At 40.0% G+C, this 22,431-nt stretch overlaps 1 protein-coding gene and 1 long non-coding RNA gene across 3 annotated transcripts; both read right to left on the bottom strand.

Annotated features, from left to right (window-relative positions):
* Positions 1-514: 514 nt before the first annotated feature.
* Positions 515-1,919, bottom strand: LOC109155273. Its single transcript, XR_002049881.1, has 4 exons — positions 1,273-1,919; positions 1,046-1,113; positions 797-866; positions 515-683 (listed from the first exon to the last, which is right to left on the bottom strand). It is a non-coding gene; the product is annotated as an uncharacterized LOC109155273 (long non-coding RNA).
* Positions 1,920-4,213: 2,294 nt separating this feature from the next.
* On the bottom strand, positions 4,214-19,442 carry LOC109155272 (3-dehydroquinate synthase, chloroplastic-like). Of its 2 annotated transcripts, none has more exons than XM_019302954.1 (4): positions 19,428-19,442; positions 4,873-5,182; positions 4,505-4,655; positions 4,214-4,411 (listed from the first exon to the last, which is right to left on the bottom strand). In XM_019302954.1, exons 2-4 carry the CDS (start codon positions 5,178-5,180, stop codon positions 4,235-4,237), a joined length of 636 nt encoding a protein of 211 aa, XP_019158499.1. In that variant the 5' UTR covers positions 5,181-5,182; positions 19,428-19,442; the 3' UTR covers positions 4,214-4,234. The 2 variants fall into 2 exon arrangements, with proteins under 2 accessions (XP_019158499.1, XP_019158500.1); XM_019302955.1 differs by lacking the exon at positions 19,428-19,442 and adding an exon at positions 14,724-14,738.
* Between the last annotated feature and the right edge of the window lie 2,989 nt (positions 19,443-22,431).

Genomic DNA, 22,431 nt, shown 5'->3' with positions numbered 1-22,431 from the left:
ATGACACATGTGAAATGCTAAAGTACTCTATAACATGCTTCTAAATCATATATAAAATAACATGGAATACTCAAAAATATAATTTCATGCTTGGTTTGCAACATAGCAATTTCTACACATTTTAGCAACAACATATGCTTCAATTCTCATGGATCAAATATCTCAACACTAGTACAGAAACAGTCATTCGCGTCCAAAGTTAAGGCTAATTCGCGTCCAAAAGTAGCTGGGACGCAGATGGCGGGGACGCTGATTGTATAAACAATCAGCGTCCAAAGTAGCTTTGGACGCGCAAAATGATTATTCGCGTCCGAAGTTGAAGAACTTTGGACGCGAAAAATGATAATTCGCATCCAAAGTTCGTGAACTTTGGACGCGTATAGTAAAAAGAAATTAAAAAAAAAAACATTTTTTTTTTTATAAAACTACCAATATTTTCCTGTACATCCCAACATAACTACCAAATAATATATTCAACATTAATCAATTTAAGATGTATACTACACACCAATTCTATCAACTAAAACACACCAATCTAAAATTTCAATTCTAATAACATTTTACTACAAATAAACTACAAATTCTAAATGTTAACAATTAAAATAAATTACTTAAGATGTAATATTGTGATAACCTTTATCAACCACATAAAATATCCTCATGCTCAAAGCAAGAAAAATGTCCTGGGAATCCAAACAATCACAGAAGTTCAATACCCAAAATCAATGTAAAACTAAGGCTTAAAAGTTGAAATTCACACAAACAACAAGAAAACAAACACTTGGGACTACTTTACCTCTTGCAAGACCAAGAGTACATTGAAGCCATGCCTCTGCCCCTCAAAACATTAAGCCTCTCAATTACATCTTCAGAGAAAAAACAAATTTTCAGTTCAACACCTTAGAATGAAGTAAATTTTGGTCCAATTTTCAGTGTAAATTGGTGGTTTAAATTTGTGTCCAGTTTTTCTCGTTACTAAAAAAAAATTATAATAAATGAAGAGAGATGTGAGGTGTTTTAAATTTGTGGTTGAACTACTACTCACCCCATTGATAGCCTGATGGCTATGTCTGCAGCATTCTTGTGGAAGCAAGGAGGTAAACCAAACTTAACCTGCATTATCACACAAAAAAGATGAGAGGGTAGTGTTGTTGTAGTTACAATAGTACACCTATATATATATATATATATATATATATATATATAATATTGTATATTGATGTGAAAAGAACACCCAAAAATCCATTGAAAATTTGACAGTATAGTGCTTACCAGCTCCAGAAAAAGAAAGCAACTTGGAATGCATTCTGCAGTGCAGATCATATCAGATTAGAAACAAATTAGAGGATCTCACAAACTAATCCAAAATTTTCTGCATATAAACAAGATAATAAGAAGATATACGGAGGTTTAAGGTTAGTTTTTGTTCCCAATCCCAATCCACATGCTAAGGGGGAATCAGCTTTATCAGCTTCAGGGTACACTAGTACAAAAACAATCATTCGCGTCCAATAACCAAAGCCTAAGAAATAACTAGAAGAACCTTATTCAGAGCAACATACATAAGTTCATGAATTGTTTCCATTTTTTATCGCATGACTCTTAGGTTGCCATCAAACTTGATCCCCAAGCATTATTTTTGCCACATAACCCACATTTGGTCTTTCCAACCAAACCTCTAGTAGAAAACCCGATTACATATTTACATCATGTTTCCAATTCAAAACCATATAGTTTCTCCCCAAAAGTGTCAAAGCGTTGAAGCTGTTATGGTTTTGAACTAGAAATGTGATGAATTTTGACTGGTTTCTACCAAATGTGGCAAAATTAATACTTGAGGATCAAATGTAGAAGTGACCTATTAGTCATGGGAGCAAAAGTGAAAATAATTCTAAAGTTGATGAACAAATTGCACTTTTGGTCCTGTGAGTATTAGGGTACTGGCAATTTGAGTACGTGACTTTCAAAACTCCCAATTTAAACCTTTAACTATGCATTTTTTGGCAGATTTGGTCCTCCGGACCAAATTGCCGGCCAATTTTGGCCGGAAAATGATTTAATGGTTCGAATTATTTTGTGACGAGGGTAAAAACGTCATTTCACTCCCTTCTTCTTCATTCTCCCTTTCTTCTTCGTTCTTCTTCTTCTTCTTCACCTAACAATCTTCTTGAAGCACCCACCCCCCCCCCCCGCCATGGCCGTGGATGTGTGCTCCGAGGCCTCAAGCTCCACGGCGAGCCCAAGAATCTCCTTCTCCCATGATCTCCAAGATTCCGACGACATCGTCCCCATCCAATTCCAAGCCGCCGATCCCTTCCTCTTCGAACCCACAATCGACTTCGACTTCCACTTCTGCACCACCGCCGCCGCCGCCCACCACACCCTTTCCGCCGACGAGCTCTTCGCCAACGGCCAGATCCTCCCGGTGGAAATCAGAAAATCCCGGCGGCCTCGCCGGAGCCCAAAACGCCCCAGAGGCTCTCCAATGCCGACGAGAACCGAAAGATGCTGAAGGAGTTCCTGTCAACAAACCCAGAATCCGACGACGACGACTCGCCGCCGGCGAAACACTTCTGGCAGTTCCGCCGGAGCAGCAGCCTGAACAGCGGCAACACCCTAGTCCGCTCCCTCCAATTCCTATCCCGCAGCAATTCCACCGGCTCCGCCCCGAACCCCAAACCCAACGCGCCGCCGCGGGCCAGCCGGAAACAGAGATCAAAGTCGGAGCCATTCATATCACGCTCACTCTCGTCATTACTATTCAACACCCAAAGCCATAGCCATTTGAATTCTTCAAAGAAAAACAATACTAACAGTTCGCCATTAAAGAAGAGCAGTAGCTGTAGATCTTCCGGCGGCCATGGCGTGAGAATCAGCCCAGTATTAAACATCCCACCTAATTACATCTCAAAAACTACTTTTTTTGGCTTAGGTTCTTTGTTTTGTAATGGTAAGTCTTCTAAAAAGAAGAAGAGATAACTGTAAATCCTTACATTTCTCAGAGGTTTTGTTAGGTGAAGAAGAAGAAGAAGAACGAAGAAGAAAGGGAGAATGAAGAAGAAGGGAGTGAAATGACGTTTTTACCCTCATCACAAAATAATTCGAACCATTAAATCATTTTCCGGCCAAAATTGGCCGGCAATTTGGTCCGGAGGACCAAATCTGCCAAAAAATGCATAGTTAAAGGTTTAAATTGGGAGTTTTGAAAGTCACGTACTCAAATTGCCAGTACCCTAATACTCACAGGACCAAAAGTGCAATTTGTTCTAAAGTTGATTTACATACCTGTTACTTCTTCTTTGTAATGCTTAATTTCCTTACTTGTCATTTCTATTGTTGATTTGAGTTCCTTCTCACTCTCCTCAACCTCTGACAAATCATTCTTTAACTTGATAAGTGTTGCCCCAATTTGGTAATCCTTGAATCCATTTCTCGCTTCTGCGTATTGAGTTGAACAAGTTCACACCATCATCATCATCATCAGCTCTCCTCTCCGCCTCGAACTCATCCTTGCCACCCATATCCATTTTTAAAGAACTAGAAAAATTCAGAAAGAAAACAGGCAGCACTGGTTGAATTTTCCAGGAAAAACACCAAAATTAGAGAAACTCAACTGCAAAAGATCCATCATTTTCAGGGTTCTAGATAGAATTTAGAAAACTATAGAGAAATTGGATAACATAAACAATTTGATCTTTACACCATATTAGAAAACAATGGAGAAATTGGATAGCATAAACAGTTTGATCTTTACACCATATTAGAGATATTTCTTGAAAAGTAAGCCCAACAATATGCAAAACATATGAAATATTGAATAGCTACCCTCAAAGAGTTGGGTAAAACTAAAAAATAAAAGATTTAACCAAATACCCAATTCAATTCACACCTGAAGAAACAAAATGCAGGATAGAAAACAGCATAAATCAAGCAACAAAGGTTCAAGCTTTAATGAAGACTCAAGACCCCACTCCCCAACCTCTTCTTTAATGTTCAAGAAAACAGAAACCCAGTGCAATAAAGAGCTGGAAAAAAGTGTCCAGAATTAGTCAATAGAGCACAGACATTGATTTCACCCTCATAAATACTCATCAAGTAAAACCCAAGTCAGACCCACCCTCTAAAACAAACCCAAAAAAAAAAAAATACCTTAATTCAGATTGTGTGCTACTTTTGATACAAAATAAAAATTGCTAGCCTCATATACAATTAGTTAGATTCAAAAGAGGGAAACTCATTGTACCTGTGCCATAACAGTTGTAGGAATCTGAATAAAATTAACTCCCCGGAGATAAGAAGCAGCAGCATATCCACACATATCACCAATAACTCCACCACCGAGAGCAACAAATGTACACCGTCGGTCCAATCGTGATTCAATAGCTTTATCAAAAACTTTCATGAGAGTTTCCTGCAAAAAACACCAACGAAATCATAATCACACCAGTTTTTTTGATTTTTCTTTTCTCTTGAAATTCATATATCAAGGCCTCGAGATACCTACCATGTTCTTAAATTTCTCTCCATCTAGCAAGATCACAGTTTCAACACTAACATTAGGATTTCCATCTGTTAAAGCACTGATAGTTTTGTCCAGATATAATGGAGCTACTGTAGTATTTGTGACTATAAGAACTTTCTTGCCATGAATATGCCTGTAATGTAATAAAGCAGGAAAAGATTGTGATCCTAAAATTAATGATAAAAACTAGCTACATCGTGAAGGAAACAAACAAACAAACACTTAGGCATACCGAGAATCAACGTAGAGTAATTAAAAAATAAAACAGAGCTTTAGATGGATTAACTAAAATTCAATCAGAGAAACACCATAGAAGAAGAAGAAGAAGAAGAAGAAGAGTAAAGAGTTACCTCTGAAGAAACTCGGGTTTATGAAGAAGACCAGAGCCGATGTAAATCGGGTAGCTCCGGTCACCCAAATCAACCTCAACAACCGTGGGGACGGGAGAAGATGCTTTACTCTGAGGAGACTGATCCATCGCGGGAACCGCGGAGCTTGCAAACACCTTTAGTCGGTTGGGAGCATTATACTCCAAACGGCACCGAGAAGGAAGAGTAGCGGAGGCAGGGAGGCGCACGACGAAGTCACATAGGGTGGCTTTGCGGTGGGAGTGTGGGGAGAAGGCGGGATTGGGTGGGCAGAAACAAGAAGACGCCATAGAGAGAGAGAGAAAGGTCGGAGCGGATGAAGATTAGAGCGGATGGAGATGGTTTACGCGTAGCTACTAGGTTGCTAGGGTTTGGATTAAAAAAAATAATTGGCGTCCAAAGTTTGCCACTTTGGACGCGAGTGATGAATGAGATTCTATTATTCGCGTCCAAAGTATTGAGCTTTGGACGCGAGTGATGGATGAGATTCTATTATTCGCGTCCAAAGTATTGAGCTTTGGACGCGAATAATAGAAGACTTTTATTATTGGCGTCCAAAGTACAGAGCTTTGGACGCCAATACTGTTTTAAAATTAAAAAAAAAAAAGAAGAAAATTATTTATATAGTGGCATTTTAATTACAAAAATGCTACCGCATTACATTTTAGGCGTCCAAAGTTCTAACTTTGGACGCGAATTAGTCGATTTTATTGATGTTTTTTGTACTAGTGCAAACTAGTCATGCTTTCATACTAAATCATATTCTCAAATGATCATGCTTCTTTACTCAACACAAAAATATCATCAGATCACATAACCAAATATTTCTCATACACAGTGACTAAGCAAATATATACTCTGTGTAGCAATTCTTCACAAAATCCTTCATAACATACTCGTTTTTAATCCAAATTCAACGAAATCAAAGCCAAAACGTGCGTCGAGACGGTCCCGAAGAGCCGAGCCACAAGGGGCCGTAACACTTGGCCCGAAATAACACGTAGCTGAGCCACAAGGGCCCGGCCACTACACAGATTCTTCTTAGAATCAAAGTCAGGGACCTGGGGCGGGACTCCTCATGGTCCGCCCCATGTGCCCCGTTACTCCAACGAGTCTAGGCGACGGCCCTCCTCTAGGGCCGTGCCCTAGGCCCGTGTAACCATGGCTCTAGCCGGCGGCCCTCCTCTAGGGCCGCGGCTAGGGCCACTGGTCTGATCTAGTGCACACTGTGTGTGCACCAGAAGGCTTTCTCATTTGCAAAACTTAATCCAAACAAGTCCAAAACATTCTCAACAACTCATAAACAAATACTAGATCACTTTTAAGCATAAACACAACAAAATCTCATAGTTCCTACTCATTTCTACTCAATATTAAGGCTTCACAGAGCCCAGTTTCAAGAAGGAATTCATGTGGTTATACCTCTTGTAGACTTCTTCTCTTGTCCTTCTTCCTTGTGTGGATCTCAGCCCCCACCCTACTCATACACCACTCCATTCACCACCTAAGCACCTCAAAGCAACCACAAAAGCTAGGCCTAAGTATCTAAGAGGTTGGAAAGCTAAAGGAGAAAAACTCAAGAAGCAAAGTGAAGGAGTGATGGATGGAGAATAGCTTACTGTGAATATTTTCTTCCATCAGACTTGGCTTGGAGAGGCAAGGGAAATGAGATCAGGAAACAATGGAGAGATAGGGTGGTTTTTATAGGGTACGAAACCCTAGGATGATCTCTTATGATTGGTGGATGGCAAAAGAGTAAATTTGCTTGCTCAAAATATCTCAGACAAAGCTTATAAGATTTCATGGTTCACCTTGTATCATGGACCATGGGCTAGAAATGCTAACTTTGAATACTTTGGGGTTGAAAATGAATTTTCTCAAAAAGCTATTTGGATGAATACTTGTTTAAAATCTTTTTGAATTCTCCCGGTCTCACTCAGATAAATTTCTCGATTTAAATCTTTGTACGCGAAGTACCCGAAAACTTAGGAATTTTCTAACAGAATCCATTTTTGGTGTCGAATTAATTTAAAATGTGACGAAAATATTTTATTCAAACACCAATTGATCGCAAAAATTTTTAATGGAGTGAAAACGGCTATTTTGGAACTTCTTAATACCGGATTTATAAAATAAAATTTTGGGTTGTTACACTGATAGTGAATTCCTCCTTGGAGTGAAAGGAGTAGAGTGGAGTAGGAAGATTACACCACTTCCGAACCACTATAAATTCTCTCTCTCATTTACTTACTGCACTTACATATTTTACTCTACATGCTTATTATTTGACTAACCCAGTAACCATTCATTGCATAACTTTATCTATCTAGGTTTGTTGCTTTTCATGTATGCAAGCAAGTCAAACTTTCCATACATCATTTCTAAGCTATTTTAAGTTCTTCCATCATGTTGCATGTGTAGTACACATCACTGAGCACTTCACTTTAAGCATAACACTTCTTCGTACAATTATTTCGCTGTGCACTCTAAATTGAATATTTGATTATTTATTATTACTTAGAGTTGAAATTACGAAGTGTTTTAAATTTGAAATTGTTAGAAAAGTCTATTCACCTCTCTCTAAACTTTTCGCACCCTACTGGGACCAACACACTCACAACATAATCGTTTTCATTGCTGGAAATTATGGAATTTCCGACCACCTGAAAGTGATCTTAAATCAAGTCGAAAGCCTTATTCCGACCACTTTTGGTATCCGGAAAAACCTTTGTTACTATTTCCGACCACTTTTTGCTTTCGACTTGATTTAAGATCACTTTTAGGTGGTGGGAAATTTCATAATTTTCAACATTGTTTGTTCAACTTCCCCAATGATTGTGGAATATTTCGACTGAGAGAGTTGCTTGAAAGATCCCTACACAAAACAAAGTAGCATCAATTTTGATTTCTGACAGTCACCTCCATATTAATGAACAAAGCTGTTGTGTATATAATGAGACAAATCAATACAGAAACAAGTAGCAGACATGGCACTTAATGGTTCCTAAGCAACAACATAAAAAATTTTGAAATAGAAAAGCTCTGGCCGGTAGCCATAAGAACTTTTCCATTTGCAAATTGACTAAACTTCACACGGGTTGAATTCACTGCAGGCAAAGCAAGGGCATTTGTCAGAGAAAGGACCTAGGCATGTCCTCTTTTGGCTCAGTTCTTGACAATGAGTTTCATAAAATCTGGAAATGAATATCATATAGGTGCACACAAGAAAGTTGATAGTTGAGTTTAATATTGATTTTCAGAAGAACAGTTATCTAGTAGTAAAGATAACAATAATCTTACCCAGATCGGGAAACAGTTTCTTAAAACGTCAAACAAGGATGGTGATGAAACCAACATGTAAAAGGATATAGAGTATTTGAGTAAAATAAGTATCTTGCATATTTTCAAGAAAAGAAAGGTTTCCGAATTAGTCCGCTCAAATAATTACCCTGCAGAAACCTGTCATGAAATATAGATTAAGGATGAATGTGCCTCACATTAGCAGCAAAACTTATAGAGAAATACTAACCCAAAATTTTGTATCAAAAGCAAAGAACTAAAAGCCCTTCACGATCATTTAGAATTTTTTTAAAGGATAATAACTTAATTTCTCTCTAGGTATATATGATTATGCTATCAAGAATGATGTGGGCGGAAACATGGAAGGTGTAATCTCTCAAGGGGAAAAAACATTCATAAATGCACTACTAATGTCACACCCCATAGGACATGACCCGACCGTATCGTTACTTGAAAACTTGTTACAATACAAAGCCTAACCATGCATACCTCTCGGAACCTTCATAATAACACTTGAATACATAATAATTTCATCACAACCCAAAATGGCAAACTATAATCAAGTTCTTCTCAAAAATTCATCAAATCCACTATTAAATATTTACAATCAAGAATAGTATGTCCAAAATGCATCACAAATACCAAAACCAAGCACAATGGTTTACCAAAAATACAAAGGGTCAAATGAAATATCCAAATAAACAAAAATCCGTGATAAGCTCCAATACTAGGACTAAATCTCCTAGTTTCAAAAGTCACCTTCGAGACCCCACCACTTGTGCTTGTGTTTTTCATATGTCTTAACTACTCTGAAACATGAGGAAAACACAAATAATGAGCTAATGCCCAGTAAGTGGTACTCTTCTCAACCCCGGATCAAGTAACCTTAATAGAATACAATAAACTTTAGAGTAATAAATAGATGCAAATCTCGATTTTAAAACTATATCGAAGTCATAATATAATTCCATCAAACTATACACACAAGTTCCGAAAATAGAAAACTTTAGCTACATGGGCATCAACATTATTTCATAATACAATACTTTCAAAAGGTCAAATCATTCATTAACATATGACTCATTGGCAACCTACAACCACTATTATATCTTGTGGCGCAGGTCATTATCGGCATAATGGTTCAAAAAGACTCGACGGTTCAGAATGAGTCAGACTCAATGATTCATAATGAGCTAGATAGAACATTCCAACACATAATTCAAAAGTAAAGACTCGACGATTCGGAATGAGCCAAGCTCGACGATTCGGAATGAGCACTTAGAAACGTTCCAAGCCGAACAAAACCAACAACAGAATGTAGGTTGCCTCATGAGTTTGACCAAACATTCAAAATAATTATTAGAGTTGATTACCGAAATAGTCCCTTAACTATAGCGAAATTACCAATTTGGCCCTTGACTATTTTTTGACCAATTTGGTCCTTCGTTTGTTTTGCCGTTAGACATCCGTTAACTTGGGAGTTGGGACCAAATTGGTAATTTCACTATAGTCAAGTGATCATTCCAGTAATTAACTTTAGGGGTGGGCAATTCGGTTTGATTTTCCCGAACAGAACTAGTTCGGTTCGGTAATATACTGAACAACCGAACTGTAATGAATTCTTGTATACCGAACCGAACCTAATTGTTCGGTAAAAAGCCAAACCGAGCCGAATACCATTTGATTTTTTTAACAAAATATAATAATAATAATAATAATAATAATAATAATAATAATAATAATAATAAAGTATTAAATCCAAGTCCTTTGCTGCATGCTCTGTCGGCATTTGGTTCTGTTCGATTTTTTACCCTTATAATTCAGTTCGGTTCGATATTTTACCGAACCGTTCAGTATACAAGAATCCATTACCATTCGGTTGTTCGGTTTGGTTCAATTCGAGAAAACTGAATCGAAATGCCCACCCCTAAAGTTAATTACTGAAATGGTCCCTTGACTATAGCAAAATTTCCAATTTGGTCCTAAGTTAACTGATTTCTAACGGAAAAACAAATGAAGGACCAAAGTGATTAAGATTTTTAAAGTTGAGGGACTTAATTGGTCAAAAATATAGTCAAGGACCAAATTGATAATTTCGCTATAGTCAAGGGACTATTTTAGTAATTTACTCTAATTTTTTTTTTCTTTTTTTTTTTGGAAATAAACTCTAATTCTTATAATCAAATAGCCCATTATAGCAAAAATAAATTTCCTTAAGAATCACATAGCAAAGTACATATCCAAAGGTAATATGAAATCTGTATAACTCATAACTTGGCAAAACAAATATGAAATCATAAACTAATAATTGTCAAATAAATTACTTGGTCCTCTTTTAGAGCAAAACACCTTAGTACAAATAATACATCTACAATTATGATGGTCCCGATAGGGTGGTAGAAAGTCTAGAGGGGGGGGGGGGGGGGGGGTGAATAGACTTTCTAAACTTTTTCACAATTAATAACTCTTTGGTAATTTCAACTCTAAATAACAAGTAAATAGAGAAGTATTTAACTTGAAGTGCACATCGGAATAAATATGTATAAAGAGTTATGCCCAAACAATAAATTGAATCACATGCACATGTTAGATAAGTTCAAATGATGTGTAAAGTAACATGAATATCTTGAATATTTAAAGGAGATGGTTCATTCAATATTTAACAATATTATTCAAGATTATAAATAAGACTTCGTGCTAAGTCAACCGCATGATATGTGTCACATGCAACACGTCAAACTTGCTTAGAATAATTCAAATGTTAAGCATGATAAGTTTGAGTTACATGCATACGTGAAAACACACTAAACCCGAAAGATTAAGATTGACAGTGAATAGTAAACGGGTTAGTCAAATAAAATAAATAAATAAAGCGAATTATGTAAGTGCGGTATGTAAATGAGAGAGGCAATTTATAGTGGTTCGGAAGTGGCGTAACCTTCCTAGTCCACTTTACTCCATTCACTTCTAGGAGTAATTCACTATTTTTCACACACAGTTACAATAGTGTATAAGCGCTATACAAGCACTTCTTCCGGATGTCTTGCACATAGCTACACCCAACTCCGAGTGTCTCGCACATAGCTACACTCAACTACGAGTATTTCGCACACAGCTATACTCAACGCCAACTAAGTATCTTGCACACAGCTACACTTAGCAACTACGAGTGTTTTGCACACAACAACACTCACTAGAGTATTTCGCACACAACTATACTCTTTTTACAATTACAAATACAAAGGTAATTGTATCTCTCTCCAACTAATAATTTTGAGACTATTCAGACTAAGTCTCTCTTCTTGATATTTCAATGAATATTTTGACACAAGAGAATTTTGATCGTATAGATCTTTTTCGCACTTCGCTTCTATGTGTTGTGAGTCATGTGTCTTCTTCAAGTCTTCATGGCCTTTTATAGATAATCAAATATATCCGTTGGAGTGGAATAATTTGATATTTGAAATTTGAATCTTCATAGCCTGATATTGTTGACAATAGTAGGTCTTCAATTTTGATTTGATTGTCAACTTGCCTGACAAGATAATATTTTATTCCAACTTGATTTTCAAGTTGTTTCTAAAATATTATTATCTTTGCCAATTTTGAATTTCCAACGTGTCTTTGCAATAAATCCTTCTAATAGAATTTATTTCTAGGATAAGATTTTTTATCCATGCCTTCATAAATTTTTCACTGTCCTGATCATATCTTCAGGCAATTTGGATTCTTGTGGAATGTGAGATGAATCAAAATAAATTCTTTCGAATTTATCTATTTTCTGATCATCTTGCTTCTTTGCCACAATTTGCTCCTTAAAAGACACATTGTGCTCCTTTGGACACATCTTGCTTGTTCAGACATCGTGCTCCTTTGGATCTTGCTTGTTTGACCTCGGCACTTATTGCTTGTTTGACACATTGTGCTCCTTGGGCACATCTTGCTTGTAAAAACATTGTGCTCCTTCGAATTTTGACTTGTAAAATTTTTTTTGACACATTGTGCTCCTTGGGCACATCTTGCTTGTAGAAACATTGTGCTCCTTCGAATTCTGACTTGTCAAAAGTAAGTCTTTGGGGGCAATCAATCTCGGGTGTGATCATTGTATGTAAGGACTTCTACCATTTTGCCGTTAGGCTCATCCAGTTATTTGTTGTAACGCCATTGTTTAATACTTCTTTCCCGCATGAATACTTGTAGGACCAAAATTAATTATTTAAATTAATTTGGCTCTTTCTATTTTCATCAAATGAGCCTTCAATTTTTCCTGTTTGTGTGTTTACAATGTGATCCACATGAGTATAAATTCCTTGAATCATACTCTCCATTCTGTCTACTAAACCTAGCACAATGCCTTCCAGATTTTTCAAATGAGCATTTGAAGTAGTGCCATCAAGGTTGTGTTCTTCTTGGTTTGCGGAAAGGGTTCTTGCTCCTTCTTGAGCAGAATTATCTCCAAGCAAGTGAGATTGTGCTTGATTTTCTAGCACATTTCTTGCTCTTTCCGGTGTGTGCTCTTCCAACAAGGGTGTATCACCTTGAACACTTTCTGCATGTCGTGACTGTGTTTCCTCCGTGTGATGGCTGGCTTGCATGGCTTGGTTTTCATGGCTAATTTCAGTCCGATTCAACACACTAACATCATAAAGATCAATGTCCATAAAAATTGGACTCACACTATTGTGATCAAAGAGTTGAGCTTGTGTGCCATTTGCAGCTTCTGAATTTGTGACGTGTCTAGAGAACTCAAAGGCTTGATCAAAATCATCATCATCAACCAAAAATTCATTTCCAGCTGGCATGTTTTCTTGTATGGTGTTGGCTTGAGTAGTTTCGGCCAGCTTGGCTTTTAGCTTGGATATGAAAACTCCATTTATGGTTGATAACATTGTTGCTCGGGCAACTTCTTGGCAGTCAGTCCAATTCAAAGAGAACACTTCTTCATTTTCCATGCTAGGACCTTAAGTCATCAATTCTTGGTATGAACTAAGTCTCTATTGTCTCCAATTTATGACTCTTTGATTTCATTTGCCAAGGTTGAATCGAATCCATCAACTTGATAAATTGTCTCATTTGGCATGTTCTCTAGTAGGGCTATCCGAGAGGATGGGTTCAAGAAATTTGTGGTAGTGTTTTGGTTGGAATTTTGATTGAGGCTAGTGGTATGATTTTGGCTCAGGTTAGTGTCATGGCTTGAGATAGGATTGTGGATTGAATTTGGGTCATGACTTGAGGTAGGGTTGGAACTTGTGGTAGGATTGAGGCTAGTAGTGGCATTTTCATGAGGTTGGGTTGTGAGTTGAGGGTTTAAACCAAGAATTTCTGCCACTGGTCTTTTTCTAGCTGGAATACCTCTCGGTTTTCTTTTTCTTTTGGGAGTAGACTCGGTTGTAATCTCATGGGCTTTGTAGAGTATCTGATTATTCCCAAAGGGCTTTCTAGCTCTCATAGTCAATTCTTTTTGTTTGATTATTTCTCCAATAAGCAACCCGAAACCTAGAACACAGTTAAACCTCCCATTCCTAATTTTTGCACCTTTCACAAAATGAGTAATCCGGCTCAATATTAGCTTGTTCCAGTCTCCCTTAACACCAGACATCAAAGCATGCAAATAACCAATTCTTGTAGGTGATATGTCCTCCATACTGTTTAACTTGCACATAATACATTTGTAGATAATTTTGACTAGCATTTCATATTCTGGCTTCAAGTCAGATTTTTAGCCAGAAAGATTGGGCTCAAGAGATGTATTCTCATGTCGAATTTCTGCCCAGACTTCGGCGTGATCATATGCATGTATGTCTAAGTCCATCAGTGGTCGTTTTGGACTAGACACGAGTAGTCCAAACGTTGAATGTAACTCTTGTTCATCAATGGTGATGAGAGTTCCATTTACGGTGGACTCAATAGTCTAACCAACAACTTTGGCATTGACATAAAAATCTGCTACATCTTCATCATAGAAACCAGAGTATGGATAGGAACATAACCTCATAAGTTCGCTGCTTTGGAGTGCATGGATGATTTTCTGAGCCAATTCCGAGTTCTTGGCCGTTTTGGGAAATCCGTGGGGGTCAAAGCTTCCTCCTGCTTTGATTCCAATGGCTAGCTTGGTGACATTGATTTATGTAGATTGTTTCTCATTCCGTTGTGAGCATGAATCTCCAATGTTTGCCATAATATTTTTGATAAAGGGTGAGTAGGGTTTGAGATTTTTCGGCTATGAAAGAAGATGGTTGAGAAGATGAAAGCTTTGATGTTTTGAGTGGAGAATGGTGACTGTTGGCCGATTGGTGGAGAGGGGCCTTTTACAAAAATATCCTCTTGTTATTATTTTAGATCATTAAAGAATAGAGGGTTATTTTGAAAATTCCAAGAGTTTCAACCTTTGACCTAACTGATAGTTGATTTAGGTTCTATATTATCCATCCGGTTTGTCTGCTTTGTAGCGCCAAAATTGGATATACTGATACCAATTTTCCTGAAATAATAATACAAGGAGTGCTAAATTTATTCCAATAAAAAACGGTAACCGAGAGAGAGAGAGAGAGAGAGAGAGAGAGAGAGAGAGAGAGAGAGAGAGAGAAAATTTTTGTAGTAAGTATGTTCAACTACTATAAAAAGATGTTCTCATTTATGTTAGAAAGAATAATCATCACACTATCTTGTCAACCTTAATGGTAAAGATTTTGTAGATATAACAAATTATATATATATATATATATATATATATATATATATATATATATATATATATATATATATATATATATATATATATATATATATATTGTGACAACCCAAAAATCCACACTCCAAACCATGAATTAATTGAGTAATTAATTCTATTTCTTTTGAGGAATTGATTCCTAAAATCCTGATTTTTGATACTCAAGGACTAGTATTTGACTAGTCAATCTTTAAGTGGTGTTGTACCTTGTGCTTTGAGAGGAGTTCCCTTGTTCCTTACACTTTCTAAAAGTTAGTAAGGGTATCCTTGTCTTTTCACCAAGAGCTAGTTTTGTAACCTAAACCTAGAAGACTTCTTCATTTCATTCCCTTACATTTCCTAGAAAATATCTCTACCTTCTCTCTAGAAAACAAGAGTAGCTTGTTCTTCAAGCCAAAAGAAGCCTTTGTCAAGATTCCAAGTTTTGCTTCCAAAATTCAATCTTTCCTCTATTTTGGCATCTAGAAGGGTAAGATCTAAGCTTGTCTAGTCTTTTTGGTTCCATCTTAGTTGTCTTTTTCTTAAAGGTTGGATCTTTATGATCTTTTGGTTTGATCTTGAAGTGGGTTTGGCTAGTGAGCTTAGTGGAGAGCTTGTTGTGGTGTAAGAAGAGTCTTTTGGTCTTCAAGAGGTAACCCATGCTCTACAAAACCTATTTTACTTACCTATATATGATTTCTTGGCTTCTACATGTGTTTTGCTATGAAATGTGAGAGTTTATGCATTTATCTTGTGATATTGCATATCTAGAGCTTGTGTTTAGGTTTCCTTTGTGCCATTGCTTGGCATTTTCCTTGGTTCAAGTCATTTTGTTGTGCTTGGTGAGATTTGGCATGTTTTGGACTTGAATTTGTGTTTGGAGGAGAAAATCCCCGAAGGGATTTGTTGTGGTACAGGGACGTACCCGCGGGCGGAACGGCGGGCGGGGCACCACCCGCCGGCCTACCCGCGGGAACGTATGCCTTGTGGGTGTTGTACCCGCGGGCGGGACCACGGGTGGGGCACTACCCGTGGGTCCACCCGCGGGGAACACAGTGATGTTGGAGTGGGATTTGTTCCCCGTGTTTCGTTTGTCTTGGTCTTTGATCTTTTGGCCTTCCGTTGTTCTTTTGTGGAACTATTTGAGCGTCTTCTTGATGTTTCGTAGGTCTAGAGCTTTATGGTAGGTATCCATGTAGGATCTTTGGTGTTGTGTATCGTGCTAAGTGTTCAACACAGTGTTTCGTTGAACCGTGTGGTGTCTTGTGTGTTCCTCGGAACTATCTTGAGTTTCCTCGTTGTTGAGCTTGCTAGTTATTATCCTAATGCTAGCATCGTTGTTGTCGATGGGTGGTGACCTGTCTCTTATTTGAGTATGTTTCGTACCTCTTTTGCAATCCGTTGCTTGTTTCGCGTGAGTGGTGGTGCATGTGTGGCTTTACCTGGATTGCACGATTAGTGGTATGGGACGCTAGTCACCAAGGTATTGCAGCGGTCCTCGTGGTGGCCGTGACGTGATTTCATGGAGTTGTGGCTGAGTCCACGTGTTTGGGGGATAACATTGTGTTATCCGGGCATGTGTTGCCGTGAATTGGTGGGTTTTCGTTGGTGGTTATAGGTGGGGGACGACGGTCCCGGAGGAATAAGGTTGGACTTGGCTGTACAGGGGCTTTCTGGAGGTAATGGTTGGCACCGAAGGTACAAGGTTGGGGGTAGCCATAAGGTTGGAACAGGGCATAAGGAAGGCATATCAACTCGTGATGGGTGATGTCACGAGGGCTTGTGAAGCCGTTGTTGTGGTGAGTTCTCTTCTCTCGTGACGTGTGTAGTCACGGAGGCTTGTGGTGTGGTGTTTTGGCATGTGTTGCCGTTGCTCTTTATCCTTGTGTGTGGTTAACCTTTGTGGTTTGGGATGTGTTCCCAGTTTTGTCCTTGCTAGTGGTGAGTCTTGTGTTGTCTTTTGATCTTGGTTTTGACTTATAAATATGTATTCCGTTTCGAAAATGGTTTTCATATTATATATCTACCTATTTATGATACTTAACGGTATTGGTGGGTTACTAGCATCTTTCGTTGACCGGGCGTCGCCCCGATGTTTATCTTTGTATCTTTCAGGTGGTGCGTAGTCGAGCGCGATGTCTAGAGCCGGTAGCTTAGCACCTGTATCTTTAGACAGTGTTGTTGAGGCCTGTGTGCCAATGTCTTTAGATTGTTCTAGTTTGGTTGTTTTTGGGATAGTGTTACACTTGCAGATTGTCGCCGTAGCGTATACCTAGTGTGGTATACGTGGCATAACACCCCATTTTGGATTCCTTTTTATCCAGTTATCTTTTTATCTTCCGCCGTGCTAGTTTTGTGCTTGATTTGCAGGTGTTAAGACTCGTTTTAAGTAGTCTTGTTTTGGGGGGGGGGGGGGGGGGGGGTGTTACAGTTGGTATCAGAGCCTAGGTTTGAACCTTGGTTTAGAGCCTAGGAGGAGTTGAGTCTAGACTTTCTAAGTGTTTAAGTGTGTTTTGAGACCTCTAAGCGACCTTAAGGAGTTAAGTGTTAGGCTTAGGACTCTAGGTTGCACGGTGAGATGTGTGTTGTTTTCTGTCTTGCTTGCTTGCTTGTTTTTTTTGTGGTAACCTTGTTGTTGTAGCAGAAGTGCGATGCCTCCTCGTCCTCGCGCCCGCTCCCCAGAGACCCCGACCAACGAGCAGCTCGCCCAGAATCTCCATCAGTTGACGCAGATGATGCAGTCTCTCAGTGAAGCTCTGTTGAACAACAATCAAGCTGTGCCGCCTCTGCCTCCTGTTGGGCACCGTGATGTGGGTCGCCTTGTGTCTGGGCATCGGCCGCCTTCCTTTGCTGGTGAAGAAGACCCTGTAGTCCTTGAAGAGTGGCTACGGGTGTTTGATAAGATCTTTACCGTGGTGGGTTGTCCCGAAGAGAGGAGAGTAGAACTGGCAACGTTCTACTTCTGCCAAGAAGCTGATCTGTGGTGGGTTCACGAGAGTCCGGCCTTTCTTGAAGAGCCTGGGTTTGATTGGACCGTGCTCAAGGACAGGATGCGCGAAAGGTTCTACCCAGCGCATGTGCGAGCCGCCATGTTTGATGAGTTCCTTCATCTGCAGCAAGGACCCCTATCTGTGGTGGAGTACCACAAGAAGTTCCTAGAGTTGGCGCGCTTCGCGAGGGTGTTGGTGCCTACAGAGCTTGCCAAAGTTGAGCGTTTCGTTGCCGGTATGAATTATGAGGCACGAAAAGCGTTGACGGTGAGTAGACCTAGTTCCCTCAAGGATGCGTATCTGTGTGCCGTGGATCTGTTTCGTGTTCAGCAGCTTCAGAAGAGTTCGCTTGAGTTGGCTAGGAAGAGAGTTGAGAGTGGTGGTTCTTTTGCTTTCAAGAAGCCCCGACCGAGTTTTCCGGCTAGAGTTGTGTCATCTTCGTTTCAAGGACCAGTTAGGATGGAGCCTCCGGTTCAAGCTAAGTCGGTTGGTTGTCGCAAGTGTGGGAAGGTGCATCCGGGTCAAGTTTGCTCTGGCCAGGCGTTTAAGTGTTTTCGCTGTGGGGTTGTTGGTCATAGAGTTGCGGAGTGTCCTCAGCTTGTTGGTCAGAGAGTGTTGCCGCCACCCCTGGGAGCCGAAGGAGCATCAGGAGTGAGTTCGAGTCGTGGAGCTGTTGGAGCTAGGCCGTCGGGGAGAGTTTTTGTGATGGCGCGTTCGCAGGCGGAGTCGGAGGGTCTGGTGGAGGAGGAGCTAGCAGGTAACCCTTGTTTTGAGCCTATCCTTGTGTCCCCGAGAGCTTTGTGTTCTTTGTTGCCTTCGGTGTTATCTTGTGTTTCGTAGTTGTCTTTGTGTCCTTTATTGCCTTGGGTGTTATCTTGTGTTTCGCAGTTGTCTTTGTTTGGCAATCCTTGGCTTGTTTCCCTTGCTTGTTTTTCGTTGAGGTGCTTAGTATAGACTCTTTTCTTGCTAAGTGTTTTCTTTAGTTGGCATCTTGTTTGTGGTAGCCATCTATCCTTGAGTTACCTTGTGCTTAACCCAATTCTTTCACCCTTGGACTTGGTTGTTCTTACACCAATTCCTTGAGCTTTTCCCTAAATTTTCCAAGTATTCTTTGATTTGGAAAAATAGCCAATCCCTACCAAAATCTTTTCTTGTGTAGCCTAAAAATTGAGCCTAATGTTTCTTTATAGCCTTTGAGTTTCGAACCTTAGCCAATTTCTTTCCACCCAACCTCTAAACCACTTAAGCCAATTATCTTTCTTGAAACATAACCAATTTTAATTCTTTCTAAACCTTAAATCCCACTTTGTTCAAAATCCCCAAATTTAATCCTCTTTTTCCCCAATCTCACCCAAATCCCTAATTTCTTTCCCCAAATTCTCTTCATCTCTTTTTCCTTCTCCCTACCCGTGAGCTACCCGAAGCCACCCCACCCCGTCGCCCAGCGCCACCTGCCCGTCGCCGTTCGCCGCCGCCTCGTCGCCGGAGTTCGCCGTCCCGTTGCCGCCGCCGTCTGCTGTGCCATGTCGCCGAGCAGCCGAGAGAGAGAGAGAGAGAGCCGCGAGAGTGTAGAAGAAGAAGAAGAAGAAGTTGTGGGCTTTGTTTGGATCATCTTTCACCATGCCTAGAAGGTCAAGTTTGGCTAGAAAAGCGGAATGGGTGGATGCCCACTACCTTGTGCTTGAAGGTAAAGCTTTTGATCCGGAATCTTTTTCAAGTTCCTTGTTGGATTTGCTTAAGTTTCAAGGTTTGTTGGATGGTTTTCTCGCCATAAGGGCCGAGACTTACCCGAGTTTGGTGAAAGAGTTTTACCGTCACATGGTTGTGACGAAGGAAGGTGAAAGGCTTGAGATCACCTCTAAGGTGAGAGGTGTGAAGGTTGTGTTGTCTGAGAAGAGGTTAGCCCAGTTGTTGAGTTTGTCTGCTTCTGGAGTGGCACAGTACAGTGGTCATTCTTGGATTAGTACGGATACCATGGGGTACCGTGACTATTTGAGTTATCTGTTTGGCCGTACGAGTGGTTTCACTCAAGCTTCGAGGCCGGAAAAGAAGTGGTTGTCTGCGGAACAAAGGATCTTGGTTATGTTGGTGTCAGATTGTTTGTTGCCTAACAACAACAAGAGCAGTTTGTTGGGTAAGTTGGAGTGTACCTTTGCTTTCTGTTTGAAGAATATGGTTAAGTTCAATCTGCCTGCTTTGATGATGCAACACATGGTGTTTTGCCGGGATCACAATCAGAAGAGTTTGCCGTATGGAATGGTGTTAAGTTGGATCTTGGTTAAGAAAGGTGTTAGTGTGGATGGTTGTCCCTCGAAGGCTGTGGGAAAGATGGTGTTGGATACCGCCAATCTCCGGAGTTGTAATCTTTTTCAGTTGGATAGTGGTGAGTACATCACGCTTGAAGAGGTTGCTAGGAAAGCACCTGTTGAGAGAGCAGAGTTAGCTGCTGAGCGAGAGATTCATGCCGGGAAGTTGAGCCTTGCAGTTCAGAGTTTGGGTGGTGACGAAGAAGTTGAGGAAGAAGCGGATCAGGAAGAAGAAGAAGGAGCACCGGAGACCGCTGAAGTAAGTGAATCAGACAGTGAGGAACGTCGTAGAAGGGAAGAAGTTCGCACCAAGAGAGGGCAGGATGTCGCCTCTTTGCTTCGTCAGCAGAACAGTTTGATCGCCGAGGGTTTTGCGTTTGTGAGGTCGCAGTTTGCCGCAGTGCATCAGAGACTGGATCGGTTTGAAGCTAGTTCTAGTCACAGAGTTGAAGCCGAAGAAGAAGAGTCTGAAGAGGCCGAAGAGTCAGAGAGTGAAGAGTTCTAGTTGTGTTGTGGTAACCCTGTTCGTTTCTTTCTTTGTTGCTTCTTAGCCTTTGTAGCTTGGTGTTTGGTTGTTGTGTGCTTTGTGTGCTTGCTTGCTTTGTTTGTTGCCTTGTTGTTTAGCTAGTGTGTTAGTTGGTGTTTGGGTTAGTAGTTTAGTCCTTGGTTGTTGTCTAAAAGTTGGTTGTTGTGTTGAGGTTAGAGTTCTTGATGCCAATCTATCCGTTTGTTGACCCCTTGCCTATCATTGAATTCGTAATGTCTTTCTCTTTGCCTTGGAACTTTGTGAGAACTTTTGGAGTTTTTGACCAAAAGGGATATTCTTGGACTTCTTGTCACAATTGTGTTTCCTTGTTACCTTTCGTTCTTAATTCGTTGTACCCAAGTTTCGGGGACGAAACTTCTTTGAAGGGGGAGAGGATGTGACACCCCAAAAATCCAAACTCCAAACCATGAATTAATTGAGTAATTAATTCTATTTCTTTTGAGGAATTGATTCCTAAAATCCTGATTTTGATACTCAAGGACTAGTATTTGACTAGTCAATCTTTAAGTGGTATTGTACCTTGTGCTTTGAGAGGAGTTCCCTTGTTCCTTACACTTTCTAAGAGTTAGTAAGGGTATCCTTGTCTTTTCACCAAGAGCTAGTTTTGTAACCTAAACCTAGAAGACTTCTTCATTTCATTCCCTTACATTTCCTAGAAAATATCTCTACCTTCTCTCTAGAAAACAAGAGTAGCTTGATCTTCAAGCCAAAAGAAGCCTTTGTCAAGATTCCAAGTTTTGCTTCCAAGATTCAATCTTTCCTCTATTTTGGCATCTAGAAGGGTAAGATCTAAAAGCTTGTCTAGTCTTTTTGGTTCCATCTTAGTTGTCTTTTTCTTAAAGGTTGGATCTTTATGATCTTTTGGTTTGATCTTGAAGTGGGTTTGGCTAGTGAGCTTAGTGGAGAGCTTGTTGTGGTGTAAGAAGAGTCTTTTGGTCTTCAAGAGGTAACCCATGCTCTACAAAACCTATTTTACTTACCTATATATGATTTCTTGGCTTCTACATGTGTTTTGCTATGAAATGTGAGAGTTTATGCATTTATCTTGTGATATTGCATATCTAGAGCTTGTGTTTAGGTTTCCTTTGTGCCATTGCTTGGCATTTTCCTTGGTTCAAGTCATTTTGTTGTGCTTGGTGAGATTTGGCATGTTTTGGACTTGAATTTGTGTTTGGAGGAGAAAATCCCCGAAGGGATTTGTTGTGGTACAGGGACGTACCCGCGGGCGGAACGGCGGGCGGGGCACCACCCGCCGGCCTACCCGCGGGAACGTATGCCTTGTGGGTGTTGTACCCGCGGGCGGGACCACGGTTGGGGCACTACCCGTGGGTCCACCCGCGGGGAACACAGTGATGTTGGAGTGGTATTTGTTCCCCGTGTTTCGTTTGTCTTGGTCTTTGATCTTTTGGCCTTCCGTTGTTCTTTTGTGGAACTATTTGAGCGTCTTCTTGATGTTTCGTAGGTCTAGAGCTTTATGGTAGGTATCCATGTAGGATCTTTGGTGTTGTGTATCGTGCTAAGTGTTCAACACAGTGTTTCGTTGAACCGTGTGGTGTCTTGTGTGTTCCTCGGAACTATCTTGAGTTTCCTCGTTGTTGAGCTTGCTAGTTATTATCCTAATGCTAGCATCGTTGTTGTCGATGGGTGGTGACCTGTCTCTTATTTGAGTATGTTTCGTACCTCTTTTGC

Source organism: Ipomoea nil, unplaced genomic scaffold (assembly GCF_001879475.1).
Source record: "Ipomoea nil cultivar Tokyo-kokei standard unplaced genomic scaffold, Asagao_1.1 scaffold2700, whole genome shotgun sequence".
NCBI classification, from domain to species: Eukaryota; Viridiplantae; Streptophyta; class Magnoliopsida; order Solanales; family Convolvulaceae; genus Ipomoea; species Ipomoea nil.
The sequence above is the reverse complement of the archived record's forward strand: the minus strand, read 5'-3'. Positions and strand labels throughout refer to the sequence as shown.

Bases quoted from the DNA above. Each gene is read 5' to 3' on its own strand.
- LOC109155272 (XM_019302954.1), bottom strand. From the start codon at position 5,180: ATGGCGTCTTCTTGTTTCTGCCCACCCAATCCCGCCTTCTCCCCACAC. The intron at 4,656-4,872 runs GTAACTCTTTAC...ATTACATTACAG, and splicing joins AAACCCGAGTTTCTTCAGAG to GCATATTCATGGCAAGAAAG. The intron at 4,412-4,504 runs GTAGGTATCTCG...TGTTTTTTGCAG, and splicing joins GAGAGAAATTTAAGAACATG to GAAACTCTCATGAAAGTTTT.